At 45.3% G+C, this 22241-nt stretch overlaps 1 protein-coding gene across 1 annotated transcript in view; it reads left to right on the forward strand.

The window, feature by feature from the left end:
- Positions 1 to 238: 238 nt before the first annotated feature.
- Positions 239 to 22241, forward strand: part of C8B (complement C8 beta chain) — a gene marked incomplete at both ends in the record, with an annotated part of 42099 nt that continues 20096 nt past the window's right edge. The window contains 5 exons of the mRNA XM_079777770.1: positions 239 to 330; positions 12321 to 12477; positions 15620 to 15761; positions 17724 to 17865; positions 20175 to 20307. Coding sequence (XP_079633896.1) covers positions 239 to 330; positions 12321 to 12477; positions 15620 to 15761; positions 17724 to 17865; positions 20175 to 20307 — 666 coding nt within the window. The remainder of the gene's footprint in view (positions 331 to 12320; positions 12478 to 15619; positions 15762 to 17723; positions 17866 to 20174; positions 20308 to 22241) is intronic.

A 22241-nucleotide genomic window follows, 5' to 3' on the forward strand; every position in this document is an offset into this window, starting at 1 on the left:
CTAAAAGTCTGTTAGAGAGAAATAAAAACCAAGCTGCTGCAGAATGTATCACTGTCATTGCTTTCCAGAGTTGTGGGTAAATTTTCTGTCTGTGCAAAGTCTAATGGGTTTCCTGTGACTGGTTCTGTTTACCTTGCTGAACTGTTTGCTCTGTGGGGCCAGAGCTGACGGTGGCACTCCCTGGGCAGGCTTTCCATGGATCTAGGCGCCACAGCTGGACCCCCGTCCCAGAGAGAAAATGAAGACATCCTGGGCGTGGGCTTGGAGGGCTCCGGCTGTGCTCTTTCTTCTCTGGGCTGCCCTGGGTTGTCTCAGTTTGCCTGGCTCCAGGTAAGTGACAGTTTCAGATGATTCCCTGATCACTAATATGACAGGGAATATAGAGCCACATAACGCTGACCTTCTCTTTGTCGCCTACCTATTGAATGAGGCACATCTCTTGAAGCAATTTGCATGCATCTATTAAAGTAATATCAACAGCTGTCTTCAAATTATTGTGGAAGCAAGCGGCTGACTTCAACAAAAGTTCCCATAAGAAATTGACATGTTTAAGTGTGTTTTGTCATGCTGAGAAGAATAGGATACTTGTTCTGTATTCTGAACAAAGCCTTGGTGTGATTTGGTATGCAAAAGAAGGTTTGTTATGTATGAAAAAAATGAGCCAATTCCTATCAGTGATTTTACAATGTGAGAGTGACCTACTCTACCTGCTCATCAACTCAAATTAGGGGGTTTTCAGTCTCTCTCTCTCTCTCTCTCTCTCTCTCTATCTCTATCTCTATCTCTCTCTCTCTCTCTCACACACACACACACACACACACTTTCCAGATGTTCCCAGCAGTTAAATGCTAAATGATTTACTTCATCATTTTTGTGTTGATTAATGAGATGTACAATAGGCTAAAGAAAATATCTGAGTCAAAGCTCAAACTCAATCTGTCAAAGCTCAAATTTGGGCTCCAGTGAATAAAAGTGCTAGTGACTTGGCAATTCAGGGACCTCCTGGCAAATGAGAAGTCCCTACCATGAGCTGTTGAAGCACTCGGGCATCCCAGGCCCCCTTGTGAGCAATCCTATGGGAAGAAGAGCTTTTTTTAAAAAAAAATAAATCTTTATTGTTCAGATGATTACAGTTGTTCTTCTTTCCCCCACCCCACCCATAGCTCCCCTCCACCCGGTTCCCACCCCACCCTCTGCTCTTACCCCCCACCACTGTCCTCATCCATAGGTGTACGATTTTTGTCCAGTCTCTTCCCACACCCCCAACACCCCTTTCCCCCTGAGAATGTCAGTCCACTCCCTTTCTATGCCCCTGATTCTATTATATTCACCAGTTTATTCTGTTCATCAGATTTTTTATTCACTTGATTTTTAGATTCACTTGTTGATAGATATGTATTTGTTGTTCATAATTTTTATCTTTACCTTTTTCTTCTTCTTCCTCTTCTTAAAGAATACCTTTCAGCATTTCATATAATACTGGTTTGGTGGTGATGAACTCCTTTACCTTTTTCTTATCTGTGAAGCTCTTTATCTGACCTTCAATTCTGAATGATAGCTTTGTTGAGTAGAGTAATCTTGGTTGTAGGTTCTTGCTATTCATCACTTTGAATATTTCTTGCCACTCCCTTCTAGCCTGCATAGTTTCTGTTGAGAAATCAGCTGACAATTGTATGGGTGCTCCCTTGTAGGTAACTAACTGTTTTTCTCTTGCTGCTTTTAATATTCTCTCTTTGTCTTTTGCTCTTGGCATTTTAATTATGATGTGTCTTGGTGTGGTCCTCTTTGGATTCCTTTGTTTGGGGTTCTCTGCGCTTCCTGGACGTGCAAGTCTATTTCTTTCACCAGGTGGGGGAAGTTTTCTGTCATTATTTCTTCAAATAGGTTTTCAATATCTTTCTCTCTTCTTCTGGCACCCCCAAAATTTGGATGTTGGTACACTTGACATTGTCCCAGAGGCTCCTTACACTATCTTCATATTTTTGGATTCTTTTTTCTTTTTGCTTTTCCAGTTGGGTGTTTTTTGCTTCTTCGTATTTCAAATCTTTGACTTGATTCTTGCAATCTTCTAGTCTGCTGTTGGATCTCTGTATGTTATTCTTTATTTCAGTCAGTATATGCTTAATTTCTAGTTGGTCCTTTTTCATATCCTCAAGGGTCTCACTAAATTTATCGGTGGTTTCTAGAAAATTCTTGAAAAACCTTATAACTATGGTTTTGAACTCTATATCCAGTCATTTGCTTTCCTCCATTTCTTTCATTTGTGACCTGTTTCTTTGTCTCTGCATTTTGGCTGCTTCCCTGTGTCGATAACGTCGCTTTGTGTGCTAGGTGTCCTATAGGGCCCAGTGGCTCAGCCTCCCCAGTTACCTGAGGTGGACACTCTTGGTACACCCCTTTGTGGGCTGTGTGCACAGTCTTGTTGTACTTAAGCCTTGATTATTGTTGGTATCACTGGGAGGAATTGACCTCCAGGCCAATCAGCTGTGAGGGTCAGCTGTGTCTACGATGGGAGAACTTCTATGCTAGAGACACGCTTATGAGGCAAGACTTGCTTCAGTGGGGCTTTGGTGCTCACTGAGTCTGCCCACTGAGTGTGTCCCTTATGGATCTGAGGAGTTGTGATCTGGATGGTCCCCCTGTCACCCCTGGATACACTGGCTATTGGATTTCCAAGGAGGTGCTAATTTAGCCTCTGCTTGAGGCCACCCAGCAGGAGCTACGGAGAGATCTGCAGATTCCTCTTCCTTGTTTGGGGTTTGGAGGTGCCCAGATGAGGCCCAGTTGTGGAGCAATGCAAGCTGCTATGGGGCCTTGGGCCTTCTTTTAGATGTTCTGGGTCTCTCTGACCCAGCTGCAGTTTGTTAGGTAATTTTAGAATGCAAAGGGCCAGGCCATTCATATGCAAAGCCCTCTGGGCACAGCTTGGGTGGGGCGGGGTCTCAGGGAATCAATAGGGTGGAGCAAACAGCTATGGCTGATCCTCAGCCCTGCCCTAAGAGGCCTGGGTCTCAGTGTCCCATGGTAATCGCTGCAAGCACCTCTGAGAGAAAGCTGCCCTTGAGTTCCGCCCGATGCCAGACAGTCCAGTTTCTCCCCATATGAGTCTGGGTCCCCAGAGTCTTGCCCGGAAGTGGAGTTCAGAGCAGTCAAGAGCTTTTGTCTCCCTCCCGATTGAAAAAGACAACTGCGTACTCAGTTGCCAGCCCTTTCTGCGTGCGCGCCTCCGTACCTCTGCATTTTACTCCCTCACCTCCTCTGAGTCTCAGTGTGCTTTTCTCTTTCCTTCTAGTTGTAGAATTTCCACTCAGCCAGTCTTCCTGTGGTTCTGGATGATGTCCGTTTTGTCTTTTAGTTGTACTTTTGAAGTGGTTGTGCGAGGCAGCAATTTTAGGTATTTACTAATGCCGCCATCTTGGTTTCTCCAAGAAGAGCTGTTAATGCCATTTATTCATTCCATAAAATTGTGATTATCAAGAATCTCAACTTGTCCCTAAGAAGAATCAAGCTGCCAAGGCCTTCCTTGTGTGTGCTCTGTGTACACAGAGAAGCATCAAGGATCCAAGGAAATGTGTCTGGAATGGAAGGTTTGAAGGAATCATATCACCCCTATCCACAGCACTGACCCTGTGCAAGACCCCTACCCCTGTCAGCTCTAAGAACACAGAGATGAATAAGCTTATAGTTGTGAATATGCAAAACAGAGTTTATTCTCATTTTTAAAATAAGTATTTTATATATTTTTTAAAATATTTTCATTGAGTTTTTAGAGCAAGGGAGAGGGAAAGAGAGATAAAAACATCAATGATGAGAGAGAACCATTGATCAGCTGCCTCCTGCACACCCCACACTGGGGATCGAGCTCACAGCAAAGAGCTTGTGTTCTCATGGAGAAAGTCTACCTCAGCACACACTCTGTGTCCTGTTGCAAGAGATGGTGCTGGTGCAGGTGGAAAACAATGGAGGGATTGATCAGCTCCACTAGGCACAAGGTCTGAAAAGACTTCTAGAAGGAGAGGTTTTCCTATGCATAGGTGTTTGCTGAGTGACCAACGGGGGTAAGGATGTTCCAGGCACAGGAAGCAGCACAGACAAAGATGTGGAAATGAGAGAGAACCTGGTTTGTTCCTGTAGCTGCAAGTCTACTTCCATATCCTTGAGTACAGACCAAGGTAGGCAGTGACCAGAAATGAGCTCAGGTAGGAGTCAGATCATGGGTGGAGTTGAAGGAGGCACTAGAGTGCCAATTAAGAAGGTTGTACCTTATAGAAGAAGGTATGGGGGGATAAATGGTGATGGGAGGAGACTTGACTTGAGGTGATGAATGCACAATACAATATACAGGTGATATATGATAGCAATGTACACCTGGAACCTACATAATTTTATTAACCAGTGTCACCCCAATAAATTCAGTTTAAAAAGAAGCTTGCACCTTATCCTTTAGGCAGTGGGGAGACATTGAAGGGTTTAAGCAAAGGAGCAACACAATGATATTTATATATTAGGACATTCACTCTGAGTAGGAAGTGGAGGCAAGATAGAGTGCAGGTTGGGAAACCTTGTCTAATCCTCCAACCATGTCTCTTACACTGTGGTAGAGTGAAACTGGTTATGAGAGAAAAGATATTAACTCAGATTTCGTGAGTCTCAAACACTCACCCGAATCCAGGTGTAATGCTCTGGCCTCTACCCCTAACTCCCCCAGGAAAGTCCTAAACACAGAATGCATTTGATTTCCATCCATGAAGTGGAAAAATTGCTTTCAGTTCTGGAACAGAAAGTGCTTAGAACTCCTTCCTATCAGCTACGAAAGGCTTTCATTTCTAGTTACTCTTGCATTCAGATCAGATGAAGTAATCACCTTGTCCTACGACCTACGGTTTATTCATTGCCACTCTGTGCAGGCTCCGATCCTCACGTTTATGGGAGGTGAGTGCTGTGGCTTACAGTTTACACAGAGAGAAACAGATTTGGATGTAACTGTCACAAAGCTACCTTCTTAATATGTAACAGACGATGGACTCAAATCCAGGTTTATGCTGGTTCCAGAGCCCATGTGTATCCTTGCATCTTTCACTCATGCACTGTCCCCGCTCCACCTGCGTGTGTGTCTGACTTGCAGGACTCCCGGGCCATTTCTGTATCTCTGAACCACACATGTGTTGCCTTGAGATGCTGCTTTAAATTTCACCTCTACAACAGCACATGACAGAGTGGGGAAATGGAAAATCTGCCACCCAGAGGCTGCCCCTGCCAGCAACGATGAACGATGAGATTTGCAAAGGGGATGCAGCTGCCTAACTAACTGGATGTGGCAAGAGAGTAGTTGTGTCAGGACATTTCCACAGAAACCCCAAACATGTTGACGCATGCCATCTGTATGCACAGAGGGCTCGCAATTTGCTTCTGACCAAAGCCTGCTGTACTTGGTGGGTCCACCTTTATTTTGATCAGAGACTCCTGTTAGCGAGAGTGAAGGAGATAGGGACCCAGTGACATAGGTCCTGAGGCTGCAGCAGCCTTCCATGCACCTTGGGGAGGGGCATGTCCTTGCCAGAGTCAATGTAGACAGAGATATTCCAAAGACTTGTAGATGGTATGTACTGTAGCATTACTTGCAATTGAAAAACATTGGGAAAATGTAAATTCCTTAAAAAAGAAAAAGAATAAATTAAATGTAATATATGTTCTATGATGGAACATCTAGGTAAAAAGAAAGAACTGGATCTCTTTATGAATCGACGTGGATAGGCCTCAGAAAAACAATGTTGACTGACAAAAGCAAGTTGCAGAATAATATGTACAGTATGAGTAAAGTACACAAAGCAAAACTGTATTGTGTATATACTGTATGTATATACATAATACATGTACATATGTGTATATGTAATACATATATATGTAATATTTTAAAAACTGGACGGATATATACCTAATTCACAACAATATTTTCCTCTTCAGAGAAGAAGAGGAAATGGAACTGGAGCAGATGTAAAACTCAGATGTGAAACTTATAGCATTATTTTTTATTTTTTTTAAAAAACCTTGAAGGAAACATACCAAAATGTTAGCAATTGCCAGTTCTGGGTTGTGAGTACATGAATGTCTATTATTTTGTTTTCTGTACTTCTCTGGGCATGTCTAATTTTTCAGCATTAAGGACACCGAGGATCTTGAATGACAGAAGTCAGGTCGGTGGGTCTAAATGTCTGTGTGATTTGTTTTCGTAGAAATGCAGAAGCACAAAGAGCCTATGTTATAGCCATATGCTGAGGCCCTGACTGGCCCTGCCCTTTCTTGGGTCCGTGCTATTTCCAAGAATTAAAGATGCGATTTAATGCTAGCTTTTCTTTAAGATTTGCATTTTGTAGTACTCATAAACCACACACATCTTATCCAATGTAATTTACAAACAGACTATTTATTCAGCTGATTACTTCTTAGATTGCCACATCTGTAATGAAAATTGGGTGCAAAAATGAGAGATCTGCTGGTTATAACTACTTTTTACCAAGTTCTTTCTCTAAGCGATCATCTTGCCCATTAACAGGCTTTTCAAATCTCAGAGGAGGAAATAATTGTGTCTTAATAGTGTGTGTGCATATTACTTATCAACTCAGTCTCAACTATGGTCTGAAATTGGGTTGATGGTTGCTAAAAACACAGTGTAACTGTTTCTTAGTCGAAACAAGAAGAAGAGACCCTGCTGCGCTGTCAAATACATACTTAGGAGCAGCCAAATCACAGACAACATAGTTTCTTCAAACCTGCAAATTAGTAGAAAGAGCACATCCTGCAGTGCCCCCTTCCCCGCTGGCGTGCTCATCCTGCTCCAAGTTACCATCTTAAAGTATCCACCTGTGGTTTCCTGTAGCATCTTTGACCTTTTGTTAAAGATCCAACTTTACTAGGCAATTGATTTTTGCTGGTCTCTGGGGTGGTCCTGGAGATGGATTTCGCTGTAGTTAATATTATCCTCTTTTTAGGACTTTTGCCAAGTGAGAATGTATTGGTTAATGACCTTGTCTGGAGTGATGTACTGTGTATTTGAGACATTGGAAGCGATGTGATTCTCTTCCTAATGGCTCAATCTTGGACGCAGGGAGGAGAGGCATGGAGACAGAGGAGACTGGTGGAGTAGATGCTGACCCGGTTCCCTTCCGGGCAGCTGGGCCGTGGACACAGCACAGACTCAGAGTCAGCAAACCTGGGCTCAGACCCCATGCCCACTGCACAGCTGCAGGGCTCTGGGCCATCTACCTGCCCCATCCAGGTGGCAGTGTCCAGGCTGCCTTGTAGCATTGCTGTCAGTGTTCAATGAGATCATATGGGAAAACCCTCCACGGGGTTTGACTCGCCCTGGGTGCTCAGCAAATCTCAGTGCTCTTTCCCTTCTCTTCACTTTTTTTTGCCTTGAAAAGGAACATCAATTACAATGAATCTTATAGTGCTATACACTCTCTCAGATGGGAAACAAAAAAATTCATACTATTTCCATCATCCTATCTAATAAAAGAGTAATATGCAAATTGACCATCACTCCAACACACAAGATGGCTGCCCCCATGTGGTCAAAGATGGCTGCCCCCATGTGGACACAAGATGGCTGCCACAAGATGGCCAGCAGGGGAGGGCAGTTGGGAGGGACCAGGCCTGCAAGGGAGGGCAGTTGGGGGCGATCAAGCCTGCAGGGGTGGGCAGTTAGGGGTGATCAGGCCGGCAGAGAAGGGAAGTTGGGGGTGACCGGGCCTGCAGGGAAGGTCAGTTTGGGGGGACCCAGGCCTGCAGGAGAGGGCAGTTAGGGGTGACCAGGCCTGCAGGGGAGGGCAGTTAGGGGTGACTAGGCCTGCAGGGGAGGGCAGTTAGAGGCAAACAGGCTGGCATGGGAGTAGTTAGGCATCAATTAGGCTGGCAGGGGAATGGTTAGGGGGTGATCAGGCTGTAAGGCAGAAGCGGTTAGGGGCAATCAGGAAGGCAGGCAGGCAAGCAGTTGGGATCCAGCAGTCCTGGATTGTGAGAGGGATGTCCCGGTAGGATCAGGCCTAAACGGGCAGTTGGACATCCTTTGAGGGGGTCCCAGATTGGAGAGGGTGCAGGCTGGGCTGTGGGACCCCTCCCCCCGCCCCCCGTGCACGAATTTCGTGCACCGGGCCTCTAGTATTACATGAGGAACCAGGAGACCTAGTCAGATTGAGTCACATGATCACTCATTCACCTTTGACTGAATGTCCTGCCTGTGTAGGGAACTTAGCAAAAAGCTTGGCCTTACCTTCTAGACATACTTCAGGCTGCAGGTTGCTTGACTGCTCTGTAGATGTGATGCTGTCTGCCTGTCCCTCCTCACTCCCCAGACTGCCCCTGTCCCCCAGCATCTCTGCACCTGGACTGGCAGGCACAGTCTCTCCTGGTCTCCTGGTGGTGTTGATGCTCCCCAATAGCTCACCTCGACCTGCTTCTCCTCACAAGGACAGTCATATCCTCTCGCAGCTTTTCATGATGACATCTGTGCTGTATCTGTAGCACAGATCTCTCTCCTGAGTTCTAAAACCACATCGGAATAATGTATTTGAGTGACTCCACATAGGTGTTTTGGGGGCACCTGGGGCTCAGCACGCTTCAACCACATCTTCCCCAATAACCTCCTTTGCCCCTGTGTCCCCCACCCATCCAGACACTCATACCGGAAACCAGCACCAAACTAAACCCCTTCCTCTCTCTAACCCACACCCCATCCAGTTACCCAGCACTGTCTATCCATTCCACAGAGACGTGTCTCACACGTCTGCTCTCATTCTCTCTCCACTGACACTGCCATACTTCAGGCCTACATCACTCGCTGGGTCGACGCATGAGCCCTCTGCCTGCTTTCCTGCCTCCAGGCTCTCCCACCCCTGCACAGCCTCCACACTGAGTCACCGTGATGTCCTGAAGCATAGCTCTGGCCATGGAGCCTGTACCTTTAACAGCCTTGCCTACTGGGTAAATTCTGGAAGAGCTGAGACATGGGGCATGTTTCTTTTCCTATTCTAAGTCAAACCTTGAGTTCCAGAAGGCAGAACCTGTTGGTATAGTTCTCTGTATCCCCTGTAGCACAGCACCCTGAATACGGTTTGTTCTCAGCAAATGTTTCATAGACTCTTAATGTGAGAGGCACCCTAAGGACACCCTAAAGACCATCTAGTCCAAATCTCTTACTTTTCAGTGGATAAAAACAGAGGCTCAGAAATAGAGAATTACTTAAGATCATACATCCTGCTGTGGTGGTATTCCCCACATATACATAGCATTTTAGAGTTTATACAGTGCTTTCACATACATTTTATTGATCCTAGAAATATCCTTGTGAGTTGGGTATGAATATCTCATTACATAAGTGAGAAAAATGAAGCTCACACAGGTTGCAAAACCAGACCAAGATGACCCAGCTGCTGATGGACTGTCTTTTTTAATTTTTTTTTAATAGGAACTAGTGAATACTTGAAATTTACTTTAAATAGACATGTCTTCAGAACTGGAAAAGAGAAAGAGGAGTATTTCATGCATAGCTGGAAATCACCTAGGTCCTTCAATCCTATAATTACTTAAAATGTCTCATAGTAAGGTGATGCACAAAGTAGCTAACTTACATCAAACTGCTAGTTGGAGAAATGTTTCATATTTATAGAATCGTGCCCAGGCTTTTACTGGTCTACATGGATAGAAGTACTTGGGTAGCTCTTATTCTGAAAACTATGTTCTGAGAACAAAAGCAATGGAAGGCAAATTATTTTGGCAATTAAGCACAGAGATGTTGTATGTCTAAACTGAAGTTATCATATCAAAGCTTATATAGTCTAGCAATCTTAAAAAGGAAAATTTTTTTCTGTTTCATACTATAAATTTGCCTTTTTAAAACATCAAGAAGTATGTGGTTGTGGTGGTGCCCTAAGAGGGATGAGGGCAGATTGAGGGAGATAAAATGTTTCTGAAAGTTTAATTCCTAGTCTTCCCCTTTAGCCTAAGAAACTGATCTGTAATAGATTGATCTAATTCCATTATTTGAGAACAATTTCTTCTGAGTGGAAAATTAAAACAGGGTTTTTTTTTCCCCCCAGTCTCAAATGGCTGATCTCACATTCAGTTACACATATTTTATTATGTATTTGACTAAACTTACATTAAATATAAAATAACCTATTTTGATGGAAATACAGAGTGGGGCAAACGTAGGATTATGGTTGTAAATATGCAAAACGCAGAGTTTCTTCTTGTATTATTATTATTAATTATTTTTCATAAGAACAACTGTAAACCTACTTTTGCCACACTCTGCATGTAAGATCCTAGATGTTCTTGATGGTTAGGGTTTATTCTTTTTAAAATTATTTTTAATTTTTTAAAATTACAGTTGACATACATTATTGTATTACACCCCAGTAATTAGACATTACATAACTTATTAAGTGATCATCTCAAAAAATCTCTCACCCATCTGACACCATACATAGTTATTAGAATATTATTGACTATACTAGTGGCCTGGTGGACAAAATTTGTGCACAGGGGGAGGTTCCCTCAGCCCAGCCTGCACCTTCTCCAATCAGGGACCCCTTGGGGGCAGTCAGACATCCCTCTCACAATCTGGGACTGCTGGCTCCTAACTGCTCACCTGCCTGCCTACCTGATTGCCCCTAACTGCCTCTGCCTGCCTGCCTGATTACCCCTAACCCCTCTGCCTGCCTGCCTGATCACCCCTAACTGCCCTCCCCTGCCAGCCTGGTTGCCCCCAACTGCCCTCCCCTGCCGGCATGATCTCACCCCCAACTGCCCTCTCCTGCCAGCCTGATTGCCCCTAACTGCCTCTGCCACAGCACCCACTGCCATGGCTTTGTCTGGAAGGAAGTTGGATGTCTGGAAGATGGCTGGTCAACCCGGTCTAATTAGCATATTACCGTTTTATTAGTATAGATAGATTATATAGGGTAGGATTGCTTAAATGGGGGGGGGGCGCTTTTTCAGCAGGAGGAGATGCTCTTGGCAGACAAAAATACATAATCCCTGTATCTGGACTGATAGCCAACCATATGCACTATACTGCCAAACCAGTCATTAAAAAACTGAACTGCTTTCTTACACCTTACACCAAACAGCTGTTGCCCTTAAAATCCCTCCTCAGCCCCCACCTTAGATTCTGCCTTCGCAGTTCACCCAAATTAGATTCTGATTTGTTGGTTTCTATGCCAGTCAGTGTCAAAAGCTCTGCCTCCTAGGCAACCATTGGCTCCTTGCAGTTCACCCAGATTTAGTTCTGATTGGTTGGTTTCTGTGCCAGTTAGTGTCTTCAGGCCTATCTCCGGGCTTGATCAGAGAGGCGGGGCTGATCAACAGCCACCCCAGGCTGCTGTTGAGCAGGCTGAACTGCTGATCTGTTGGAGAGAGAGAGGCGTGGTTGCTGGCGAGGCCCAGAGAGAGAGAGAAGCAGGGTCTGATCTGCAGCTTCTCTCTCTCTCCGGGCCTTGCCAGCAGCCGCAATAGCCACTTATCACTCCTGCCTCTCTCTCTCCTCAAGAGGTCAGCAGTTCAGCCTGCTCGCATGTGCAGTCTGGCATTCGGTTGAGCCTTCGGTCGTTTTGGACATTACAGACCCTGGGTTTTTATATATTAGGATTCCCTATGCTATACTTACCATCCCCATGACTATTCTGTAACAACCAATTTTTACTTTTTAATCCCTTCACCTTTTTCACCCAGCCCCTCTCTGGCAACTGTCAAAATGTTCTCTGTATCTATGAGTCTATTTCCATTTTGCTTATTCATTTATTTTGTTTTTTAGATGCAATTGTTGATAGATATGTATTTATTGCCATATTATTGTTCACATTTTTAATCTTTCTTCTTCTTCTTAAAGAAAACCTCTTGACATTTCATATAACACAGGTTTGGGGGTGATGAACTCCTTTAGCTTTTTTTTTTGGTCTGGGGAGCCCTTTATCTGTTCTTTGATTCTGAATGATATCTTTGCTGGGTAGAGTAATCTGGTCTCTAGGTCCTTGTTTTCATCACTTTGAATACTTCTTTTAATCCCTTCTGGCTTGTAAAGTTTCTGTTGAGAAATCTGATGGACTGTCTTCTGATCCAAGTTCAATACACTTTTGACCATAGCTAGCCATAATGTCAGGCACTCACTGGGTGTTCAATAAATATTAACCTGTACTTGAATGATAAACCAATAGCCTTGCAGAAGTGAGCAAATATATATTTACTGACTGGATGGATAGGTGGTTGCATATATACTTAATTCCCTTCTGATATTTGACTCTCTTCTTGTGACCCTGTAGAGCGGAAAGGCCACTCTATCTTGAGTCAAATGCAGTCAATGGGAGCCTTGCCAAGAGTAGGCAGACACGGAGTGTGGATATCACCTTGAGGCCTGTTGATTGTGAACTGTCCAGCTGGTCCTCCTGGACCAGGTGTGATCCCTGTCAGAAGAAAAGGGTAAGTACCCAAGCCTTAAGAGAGCTCCTCTAAGCTTCCAGGATCCCTAATCCTCAGCGAAGATTGGCTAAGGCACTACGTACAGTGCCTGGCACATAGTAGGACCTGGGTAAATGTTGACTGATTTTATTAAGGAATTCTATTCCTCTGAGTTTCCAAGTAGCAATTATATCCTTTCTTTGATCTTTCGGGTTGTGGTTGTTTTTTTCTAAACATGTGTCCTTGTTCATGTTAACAGCTTCCTAATTAGGCTTCCTGCCTCCAACCTTGCCCTTTCAATCCATATTTCCTCATGCACCCAGAGGGAGGCAACATCAAAAATGCAAGTCTGGACTGTCTTTTCCCAGCCTGAAATCATTCAAAGTCTACCCAGGGCCCTTAAGATCAAATCCATACTTCTGGTAGTAAAGGCTCCCCATGACGTAGACCTGGCCTACATCTCCATAAAACATCCCCCACTCTAGCATGTTGAACACATGCATTTCTCTGACCATTTCACCCTCTCTCTGTGCCTTTATTCATGCTGCTTTCTCAGTCAGGAGTGACCTTTCCCACTTCTTTTATTGGCTAACATCTACTCACGATTTAAAACTCTGCTTAGGGGCCACTTCTTTTGAGGAGCCTTCCCTGATTTCTCAGCCCCACTTAAAGTTAGATAGGTCCCTTTTTATGAGCTTTAATAGCTCCCTCTTTGGGTATCCTTGCATTTATCATTTACCTTTTTTTTTATTACTTAGCTTTCCATTACACTGTGAACCACTAAAGGCTTACTCAATTCTTTATCTTCAGTGTGTAGGCCAATTTCTGGCACATGATACGTGTCCCACAAATATGTGTTGTTTGATCTCTGTAAAGAAGGGAGCATAGTCATTACACTCTCTGTTAAGCAGATAGATAAACAGATACTCAGAGCAGGTAAGTGAGTTCTCAGGTTCACCTAGTAGCAAATGCAGGCATTGAACTCAGGCCTATGGTTTCAGGTCTAGTGTTCAACCAGTCAAAACACACAGTCTCTGCAGTATTTGTACATCTGGCTCCCTTGTCCTGGGAGGCCTGGCCCAGGACCCCAGCTCTGAGAGCAGCAAATGTGTCAGAGAACGGTTGCCATTTCCCCAGCTCCTTGGGAAGCCAAACCAGCCATGGGCTAGGACCCCAAAGACACTGTGGAAGTTAGGCCCAGGACAATTACACACTTAATTGGATCAATGTGGAGAGCCAAGCAGGATCATTTGGTTCCCAAAGTAGGCTTTATTGCTGAAGTTACCAACATTGATCCGATTATCTGGATAATTGCTTCATCCGCACCATAAACCAGGAAGACTCAGTGTGAGTCGCCCACTCATCCAGCCATCCAGAGCTCTTCACTCTGATCTTGTAGCACGCTTCTCTCAGCTGGCATCGTCACTGTCAGCAGGCTCACTGCTGGGGCTTCATCCAAACCTTTCAAACTGGAATTGGGAGATGTCTTTCCTCCACTATTTTCACGCTTCTCAAACTAATCTTCTTTTTGGTGGCTGAGATAGTCTTCTGACAGTCTTCTTGCAGGCCTTATCCCTGTCCTGCCAGCCTCTGACTTCTAGAAAGAAAGAGCGCATATATATACATATATTGATGTCCAGATAGTATACAATTAATAACTGTGGCTGGTTAACATATCATTCTGCAAAAGGACTGCTAGCCTGGTTTGCCCACCTTTTTTATGTGTGTGTGTGTTTTTAATTTATTTTAGAAAGAGAGGAAGGGAGAGGGAGAGAGAGAGAAACATCCATGTGAGAAACATCAATTGGCTATCGGGGATCGAGCCCAAAACCTGAGCATGTGCCCTGCCCAGGAATCAAACCTGTGACCATTTGGTGCATGGGATGATGCCCAACCAACTGAACCACACTGGCTAGGGCTGGTTTGCCTCTTTAGTTGCCCCAAAATCTTGACTGCAACTAGCATTTGGAAATACCCAAATCTGATCACTTCCTTCCCCTGCTGTAGTTTCATAAAATACTAAATCCAACCTTACTGAGACCTGGAAGGCCTACATTACCTGCTGCTGCCTCTGTCTCCCTCCATCTCTTGCCTCTCTCCCTCTTGCACTCTTTACTCCAGCCATGATGAATTTTGTTTCCAAGAACAAGGCCCATTATCTCTCATCTCTCAGCTGTGGCACAGCAATTTCGTACACTGGACCACCCTCCTCTCCCCTCCTCATACCAGCTCTCTGGACTTGCCCAACATTTCTGTTCATCCTTTGGTCTCAGTTGAGATGGCACTTTAACCCTCTCACGTTTGCATTGGGATACCTTTATGAATTTACAGAGCACTCTGCACTCCCTCCATCCTGGCACCCATCTCATTTCCCTGACACCGCCAGCTGCCATCCCTACCAGCACCATCTGTGCCCTCCTTGAGGGCAGCCTAGAGGGCATGACTAGGATTAAAAACAAACAAAAAAGCAAGCATAAATAATACCTACTTTTGTCTTAACCATTGGGTGGCTCAGTCAATATTTTGGAAAGTCAATCAACATTCCTAGAATAAACTGGAAGGCAGAGATAGAAAAAGATTGACTACTAAAATGTATTAATAATAAAAAAGAAAAATAAGTACCAGAAATTGAATGCCTACTATGTACCAGACAACACAGTGAGATTTCATATATACATCGTATATATAATTCAAACCCCATAACTGTACATTTAACGTGGTTCATTATCTCCATTTTAAGGATCAGTAAGCTGAGATCATTGAGGTTAAGTAACTTACCCAACATCACATAACTAGACAGTATCAGAGTCTGTTGTGGGTCCCAAGCGCATGCTTTTGCATTAATAAGATACTGAGTAAATGAGAATACTTGAGTCAGCCCATTGGAGTAATCAAGCTGAGAGGCTGTGGTTTTGTGTTATTGAATTGGCCACATCAATCTATTTACTACCTTTGGACTCCAGAGCCCATGCTTTCCCCACATTCAGCAAATCTTTACTGATCACAGCAGATCAGAGATCAGACAAGGTCCCTGCCCTCAGAGAGCTCACAGGGTAGTTGAAATAGGCAAGCAGCCAATTGCAACATAGACCTTAAAGGTATTCCTAAGCTCCCAAGGCCCCTGAGGCTCTGCCCTCCACTCACCTGACTCTTTCCCCTCCAGTACAGACATGCTGTCTTGCTGCGGCCCTCTCAGTTCCATGGGGATCCTTGCAGACTCTCTGACAAGGAAGCCGAAGACTGTGTTACCAACGCACCCTGCAGAAGTCAAGTGCGATGTGAAGGCTTCGTGTGTGCACAGACAGGTATAAAGGGCCACAGGACTGGGAGGGAAGAGCTAGCAAATTAGGCAACGACATGTGATGCTGGTGGCACTGGCCATTTCCTGGTGCACAAGCTCAGGGTCATGTGTCAGGTAGGAGGCTTCCTTGTTTTCCTATCTCTACCTCCTTTCCCCTGTATCACTTCAGCCCTATAAAGAGGATATTATCCCCATTTTATGTATTAAGAAATTGAGACTTGGAGACATTCCTTGCCAAAGGTCACACAACAGGTAAGTAGAAAAAGCTACCATTGGAAATGTGGAGTTCAAACCACACTCACAGACATTTCAGACACCAAAGGGATGTGTGCTGGAATCGGAACTCCTGAGTCAAGTCTCATTTGGACTTTGTGACCTAGGAGAAGTCACTTAACCTTTCTGCATCTTGGTTCTCTCAGCAGAAAATCCAAAGTGATGGTAAAACCTTATAAGTTTGTTATAGGGATCAACTGACACGATGGGTATGAAAGCTCCATTCAGAGGGTGAGCGCTGCTGGCTCTCTCGGAGGCAAAGCCTGAAACAGTTAAATTAGGGTGGTTAGCACCATTTACCTCTGAAAAATCTTTGGAGAGATAGTTCCTGCCTCTGCATTTCTGAATCAGCAAGTCCAGCATAACCCCTAATGTGTGATATAGTCAGTAAAACATAATGGATGGAAGGAAGGAAGGAAGGAAGGAAGGAAGGAAGGAAGGAAGGAAGGAAGGAAGGGAGGGAGAAAGGAAGGACAGATGATGGACAGACGGAAGGTAGAAAGGAGCACACAAATAATCATCAGCTACAGGACTAAGTAAATACTTATCTTTTCAACTCATTCATCTGGCTCATTCAAGCAAACATATGCCTCTCTATTCCTCCAAGTGTCCAGAAAAAAACAAGAGTATTTTGACCCAAATTCTGTAGGTAGGAGCTACCACTCTACATCTACTGTACCCATGCGGATTGTGCTTTGGGAATCCTTCAAGAAAGAGTGAGAGATTTGTAGGACAATTTCTAGGGCTGATTGAAAATGCAAAATTCCATCCAATAAATCTGAAAGACTTTTTTACAATGTGTCTACAGATTGATTATGCCATCATTCCATGATTCTGACCAAAGCCATAATGGTTATTCAGGCAGGCTTTAGTTTAAATGCCTTGTAAGAAATATCTGAGGACCAGATTGTTACTCTTCTGCCTTTAACACCTCAAGAACTTTGGTTAAAAGTAACCAGACACATCTAAGGAACTGTCACCTGTATTATGAGCTTTATTTCCCAAGAATATACAAATAATAAAGGAAGCCAAGTTAGTCAAGTGCTGTAAATAATTTCAAACATATCATTCAAATATGCTTGAAAAAATAGTCCAAATGGCTATGGTGCTGAAGGCAGTGTGGGTTAGTGGAAAGAACTGTGATTAAACAGCCATAGTTCCAATCCTGCTGCAAATATTTACTGGCAATGGGCACATAGCCCACAAAAACACTAATTATAGTAATAACACTTATCTGGCATGTCCCATGAGTCAGTACTTTTCTGTTTACTCATTTAAGTTCCCAGCAACCTTCAGGGGTAGGTATGGTATGATGAATTCCCTATTTTATAGATGGGTAAGTTGAGGCATGGTGTTAAATAACATAGGGAAGGTCACATAGCTGATATGACTTCAGTACCCACCAAACCCACGTCTCTTCCCAGCCTCACTGTGAGAAGTCCAGGCTTCCTTTCTGTCGGGCCACTCGACTTCTGCCTCCACAGTGCTTAATAACCTCCTCTCACAATGCTTTCTGAAATTCAAGACTGGCCTCTTTGGGGGAATAAGATGTAAAGGTCATTACCACCATGATACATGTCAAAATGAAGTATTGAAAGCCTGGAAAGTGCCTGGTGCAGAGTAGGTGCTCAGAGCATGTTGATTGCCCTCTGACAGCCACATAACTGTGTGTAACATCCTCTTTCCAACCCAGGGAGGTGTGTAAACCGCAGACTTCTTTGCAATGGGGACAATGACTGTGGGGACCGGTCAGATGAGGCAAACTGTAGAAAAGTTTCTAAAAAGTGTCAGCAGGAAATGGACCAGTACTGGGCAATTGGCAGTCTGGCCAGTGGGTAAGTTACTGTGTTTCTATTGTATACATGGGAAGGTACAACATTAAGGGTAATTCTAGAGAAGAAGAAGCTGATAGGAAAAGAGTGGCTTCTTCTCTCTTTTCTGAGAAAAGACTGCAGTGTAAGCGGATGCTTTAGTTTTGTCACCTGCAGAAAGATGTCAGTAATACCCTTCTCTTACGTTCAGGGAGGACTCAATAAGCTAATCCTATCTAATAAAGATGGAATATGCAAATTGCCCATCATTTTGTGACAAAGATGGCAGCGCCCACAGCCAATAAGGAGGGAATATGCAAATTGACACAACAAAGATGGCGGGGGCCAGGCCGGCATGCTTGCATTGTCGCCATGGCAACGATGCAGGTGTTACACTTGCCCTGGCCGCTCTGGGCAGTGTGCGTGCATAGGTGGAGCAGCTGGGGCGGGGCAGGACGCCTGCTATTGTGGGGGAAGGCAGGGGGTGGAGGGAACTACAGGAGGGCAGCAGGGCTGGAGCGAAGGTGGAAGGCAGTGGCCAGAGCGAAGGCCTGGCTCCCAGGTGCTGGAGGGAAGCCAGTGCCGGCAGCCAGGGGAAGGAAGGCCTATTCTTGAACAAATCTTCATGCATCAGGCCTCTAGTCCTATATAATAAAAGGCTAATATGCAAATCGACTGAACAGTGGAACGACCAGTCACTATGACGTGCACTGACCACCAGGGGGCAGACGCTCAATGCAGGAGCTGCCCCCTGGTGGTCAATGCACTTCCACAGGGGGAGCACTGCTCAGGCAGCAGCCAGGCTCATGGCTGGCAAGTGCAGCATCGGCAGTGGGAGCCTCTCCCACCTCCACGGCAGTGCTAAGGATGTCTGACTGCCTAAGGTGTATTAGGGACCCCCCACCCCGAGTGCAGGAATTTCATGCACTGGGCCTCTAGTGTGATTATAATAAATTAATAAGTGAGAGGCAGCTTGTGTGGTGGGAAGAATGCAGCCTCCATTCTTGAACTAGACCCTCAGACTTGGAATCCTGGCCCCACCAGTTGTTTCTGGCAGTGAGACCTCAAGCAGGTCAATTACCATCTCTGTGCCTCACTTTCCTCATCTCCAAAATGGGCATCATAATAATAATCCCTATCTCATCAGGATCAAGTGACTCAATATGTGTAAATTAATTATTACAGTGCCTCCACAGAGTAAGCACCACATTATATTATTTATTAATAAAATTAATAAATATTCATTTTTATGATACATGAAACCCTTCCATAGGGAAGAGAGCCTAACACAATTCCGTTAGAACTGAGACCAATAGGCAGAAGCTGAAAGTCAACAGAGTTCCTTGCAACACCAAAAAAGAACTTTCGGTAGCAGTCAGAACTGGACCGGACGGAGGCCTGCCTTCAGAGGCAGTGAGCAGTATGTCTAATTAGAGACGGGATTTTCACCCTTTCTACAAGGACATAATGATATCTACCGCCCAGGGCCCCAGGGACACTAAGGTGCTGCATGGAGCCACCACTGAGTTGGACCCTCAGTAAATTTTAGTGTCTCATGATGTGAGTCATACAGAAATTCAGAAGAACCCCCCGCCAGGGGCATACAACCCAGTGGGGACAACAGACACATTTAATTACAAGCATTGACCAAGCCATATTCTAAACACTTAATAAATATGACACATGGACCCCGCCCAACAACCCCGTGAGGTAGGTGTTCTCCTTACTCCCATTTCATAGTTGAGGAGACTGAGGTATAGAGAGGTTAAGGACACGTGTGCCCAAGGTCACGTAACTTGTAAATAGCAGAACAGGAATTTGACCCCAGGCTTCCGGTTCCAGAGTTTGTGTTCTTACCTATTATGCTCGAGTGACCATCCTTGCAAGGCACCTGTAATAGTACAAAACAATAAATTCAAGAGGGGCAAGCACAAGGTCAGAGGAGGGCCTCTGACCCAGCTTGGTACAAGAGTCAGTGAGGGCTTCCCACAACAGGCAACGACCGAGCTCAATCTCGAAAGAAGAAAACAAATAGTGAATGGCTGGAAGGGCATTCTAGACATAAGGCACAGCACTTACACCTACGAGAAGGAGCAAAGCAGATTGGAGGAAGAGCGGGCTTCTTTCAGTGGCTGGGACTAGAGTATGCAGTTGTGGTTGGGAGTGGCCAGACATGAAGCTGGGAAGCTGCTTTCTACCAGATATCAAGGGCCTTGGATGCTGTGCCAAGGAATCCTATAGGCCCACCTACCATTTATTAGCTCTACCAATTGAAATTATTACAACCTGCCACTTACCCATCCTTCTTCTTCCTCTCTGTGCCTTCCCTACAGGATTAATTTGTTCACAAACAGTTTCGAGGGCCCAGTTCTCGATCACAGGTATTACGGCGGTGGGTGCTCCCCCCATTACATACTGAACACGAGGTTTAGGAAGCCATTCAACGTGGAAAGCTACACCCCACAGGTAGGTGCAGCCAGGAAGCCCCTGAAGGGCAGTGGGAAGGCAGGGAGGAGCCAGCCAGCAGGAGTTGCAGCCAGGCCTGCCGCCTGCGACTGGGCGAGCGTGGCCACATCACTTTATCTCTGAACATCACTCCTTCATGTGTAAAATGGGTGGTTCCTTCCTCAGGACACATGGCGAGGCGGACACACTGCATATGATGACAGCAATAGTTGCAGTAGCAGTAATTGTACTAAAATAATATCCAAAGCTACCATGAGGACAGAAGTATAGCTTAGGATTTGGAGTCTCGCAGATTTGGCGGCTCTGCAGTTTACCATCTGTGTATTCCTAAAGGCTCTGAGCCTCCCCTTTGAATTGGGAGTTATAAGGGTCCTGTCCTGCAGGGAGAGGTCTACTGAGGAAACCTGTGTAAAGGCTCAGCACACACACCTGGTTGTGTGGCGCGTCCCCGGGAAATGTTAACTCTCGGTGTCACCAAGCCCTTGCCTGTTAGATGGGGCATTGTGCCAAGCATTTGAAGTTGTAAAACGCTCCACTAATAGAAGCCTGCTCTGATTAACATACAGACGCAGAAGCACTCTCACAGAGAGGGGGTTAGAACTGACGATGGTCCTGCGAGGCACATACACTGAGAATGAGGAGACGACGCTGGGGTTCGCGGCCGGCTCTGCTCTGCCGCAGGTCCCGGGTTCACTTACGCCTGGGTTCCTTTTTCACTCTGGGCCTCCGTTTCCCCACTTGTCAAGTGAGGGGCTGAACGAGATAACCCTGATGGTAGTTTCCACTCCTAAAGCTGTGCAGTCCTGGCCGTCAGGGCACTGCCCCCTCCTCCTCCCTTCCCTCTCCCTTTGTTCCCACACATACTTATTGGCCAAAAAAGAAAAAAAAAATGAGCCTGAGACAAACACACCCTCCTCCATGAGGCCAGCGCCAGCCCACAGCCTCTACTGTCAGGGGAGGATCCTGGAACAGCCATTTATCAGCCAGGCTAAAGCAGCTCCTCGCCCAGCAGGATTGGGAGGCAAAAGTAGGTTTATAGATGTTCATACGGAAAATAATACAATAATTAATAAATAACAATATGAGAATAAACTCTGTTTTGCATACTCACAACTGTAAACTTACTTTTGCCCACCCCTTATATTTTCATCACCAGCTTTTTTTTTTTTTTAACGCTGTGTCAGGCGCTGTACAGTGTTTTACCCGTATAAACTCAACCCTCGGAACAAGCCCAATGGAGGAATAATTATTGTCTCCATGTTACACATGAGGAAACTGAGGCATGGAGATGTTAGATCGGATGTCCAAGGTTACCCAACTTGAAAAGGGCAGTGACACATTCTTCTCAGGCAGCCTCATTCCAGGCCACACTCGTACTCACGGCTGCTTCTCTTTATTGACAGCTGGGGGGCTAGGGAGCCACAAGCATCTAGAAGCTGATGGGATGGGGGTGGAGACAGTTTGGGATTTGTCACTCCAGGGCCACCGAGTGACCAGTCCCCCCTTGGCTGTTCCCCTGTGCATGGGACAAACAGCCCCGATTTTCAAGCAAATAGTCCTTCTGGGTTCTCTCAAAGGCCCTTTCCTGCCCCTGTCACTTCACCCCCCTGCACTACCTGTGATCAGACCCTCATTACCTGTCACTGGCATTCCTCTGACAGCCTCCTCCTTGGCCTGTCTCTGACCCCACATTCGTCCCCACCAATCCACCCACTAAGTTGTCCTACAGTGATCTTCCCGAGGCTCGGCCGCTTCCTCTGCTGGCTCCTCTTTGGATGAAGTCCAACTTAGAGCAAGTCATCTTAGAAGCCCTGGCATGTTTATGCCAGCACATTCTCTCACAACGCCTCTCTCTGCTCCTCACTCTCCAGTCTTCCGATTCGACCACACTAGAACCCCTTGCAGTTTTTAAATACGTCCTGCCCTTTCCCACC

The sequence above is a fragment of the Cnephaeus nilssonii genome (genome assembly GCF_951640355.1).
Source record: "Cnephaeus nilssonii genome assembly, chromosome: 7".
In the NCBI taxonomy this organism is placed as follows: Eukaryota; Metazoa; Chordata; class Mammalia; order Chiroptera; family Vespertilionidae; genus Cnephaeus; species Cnephaeus nilssonii.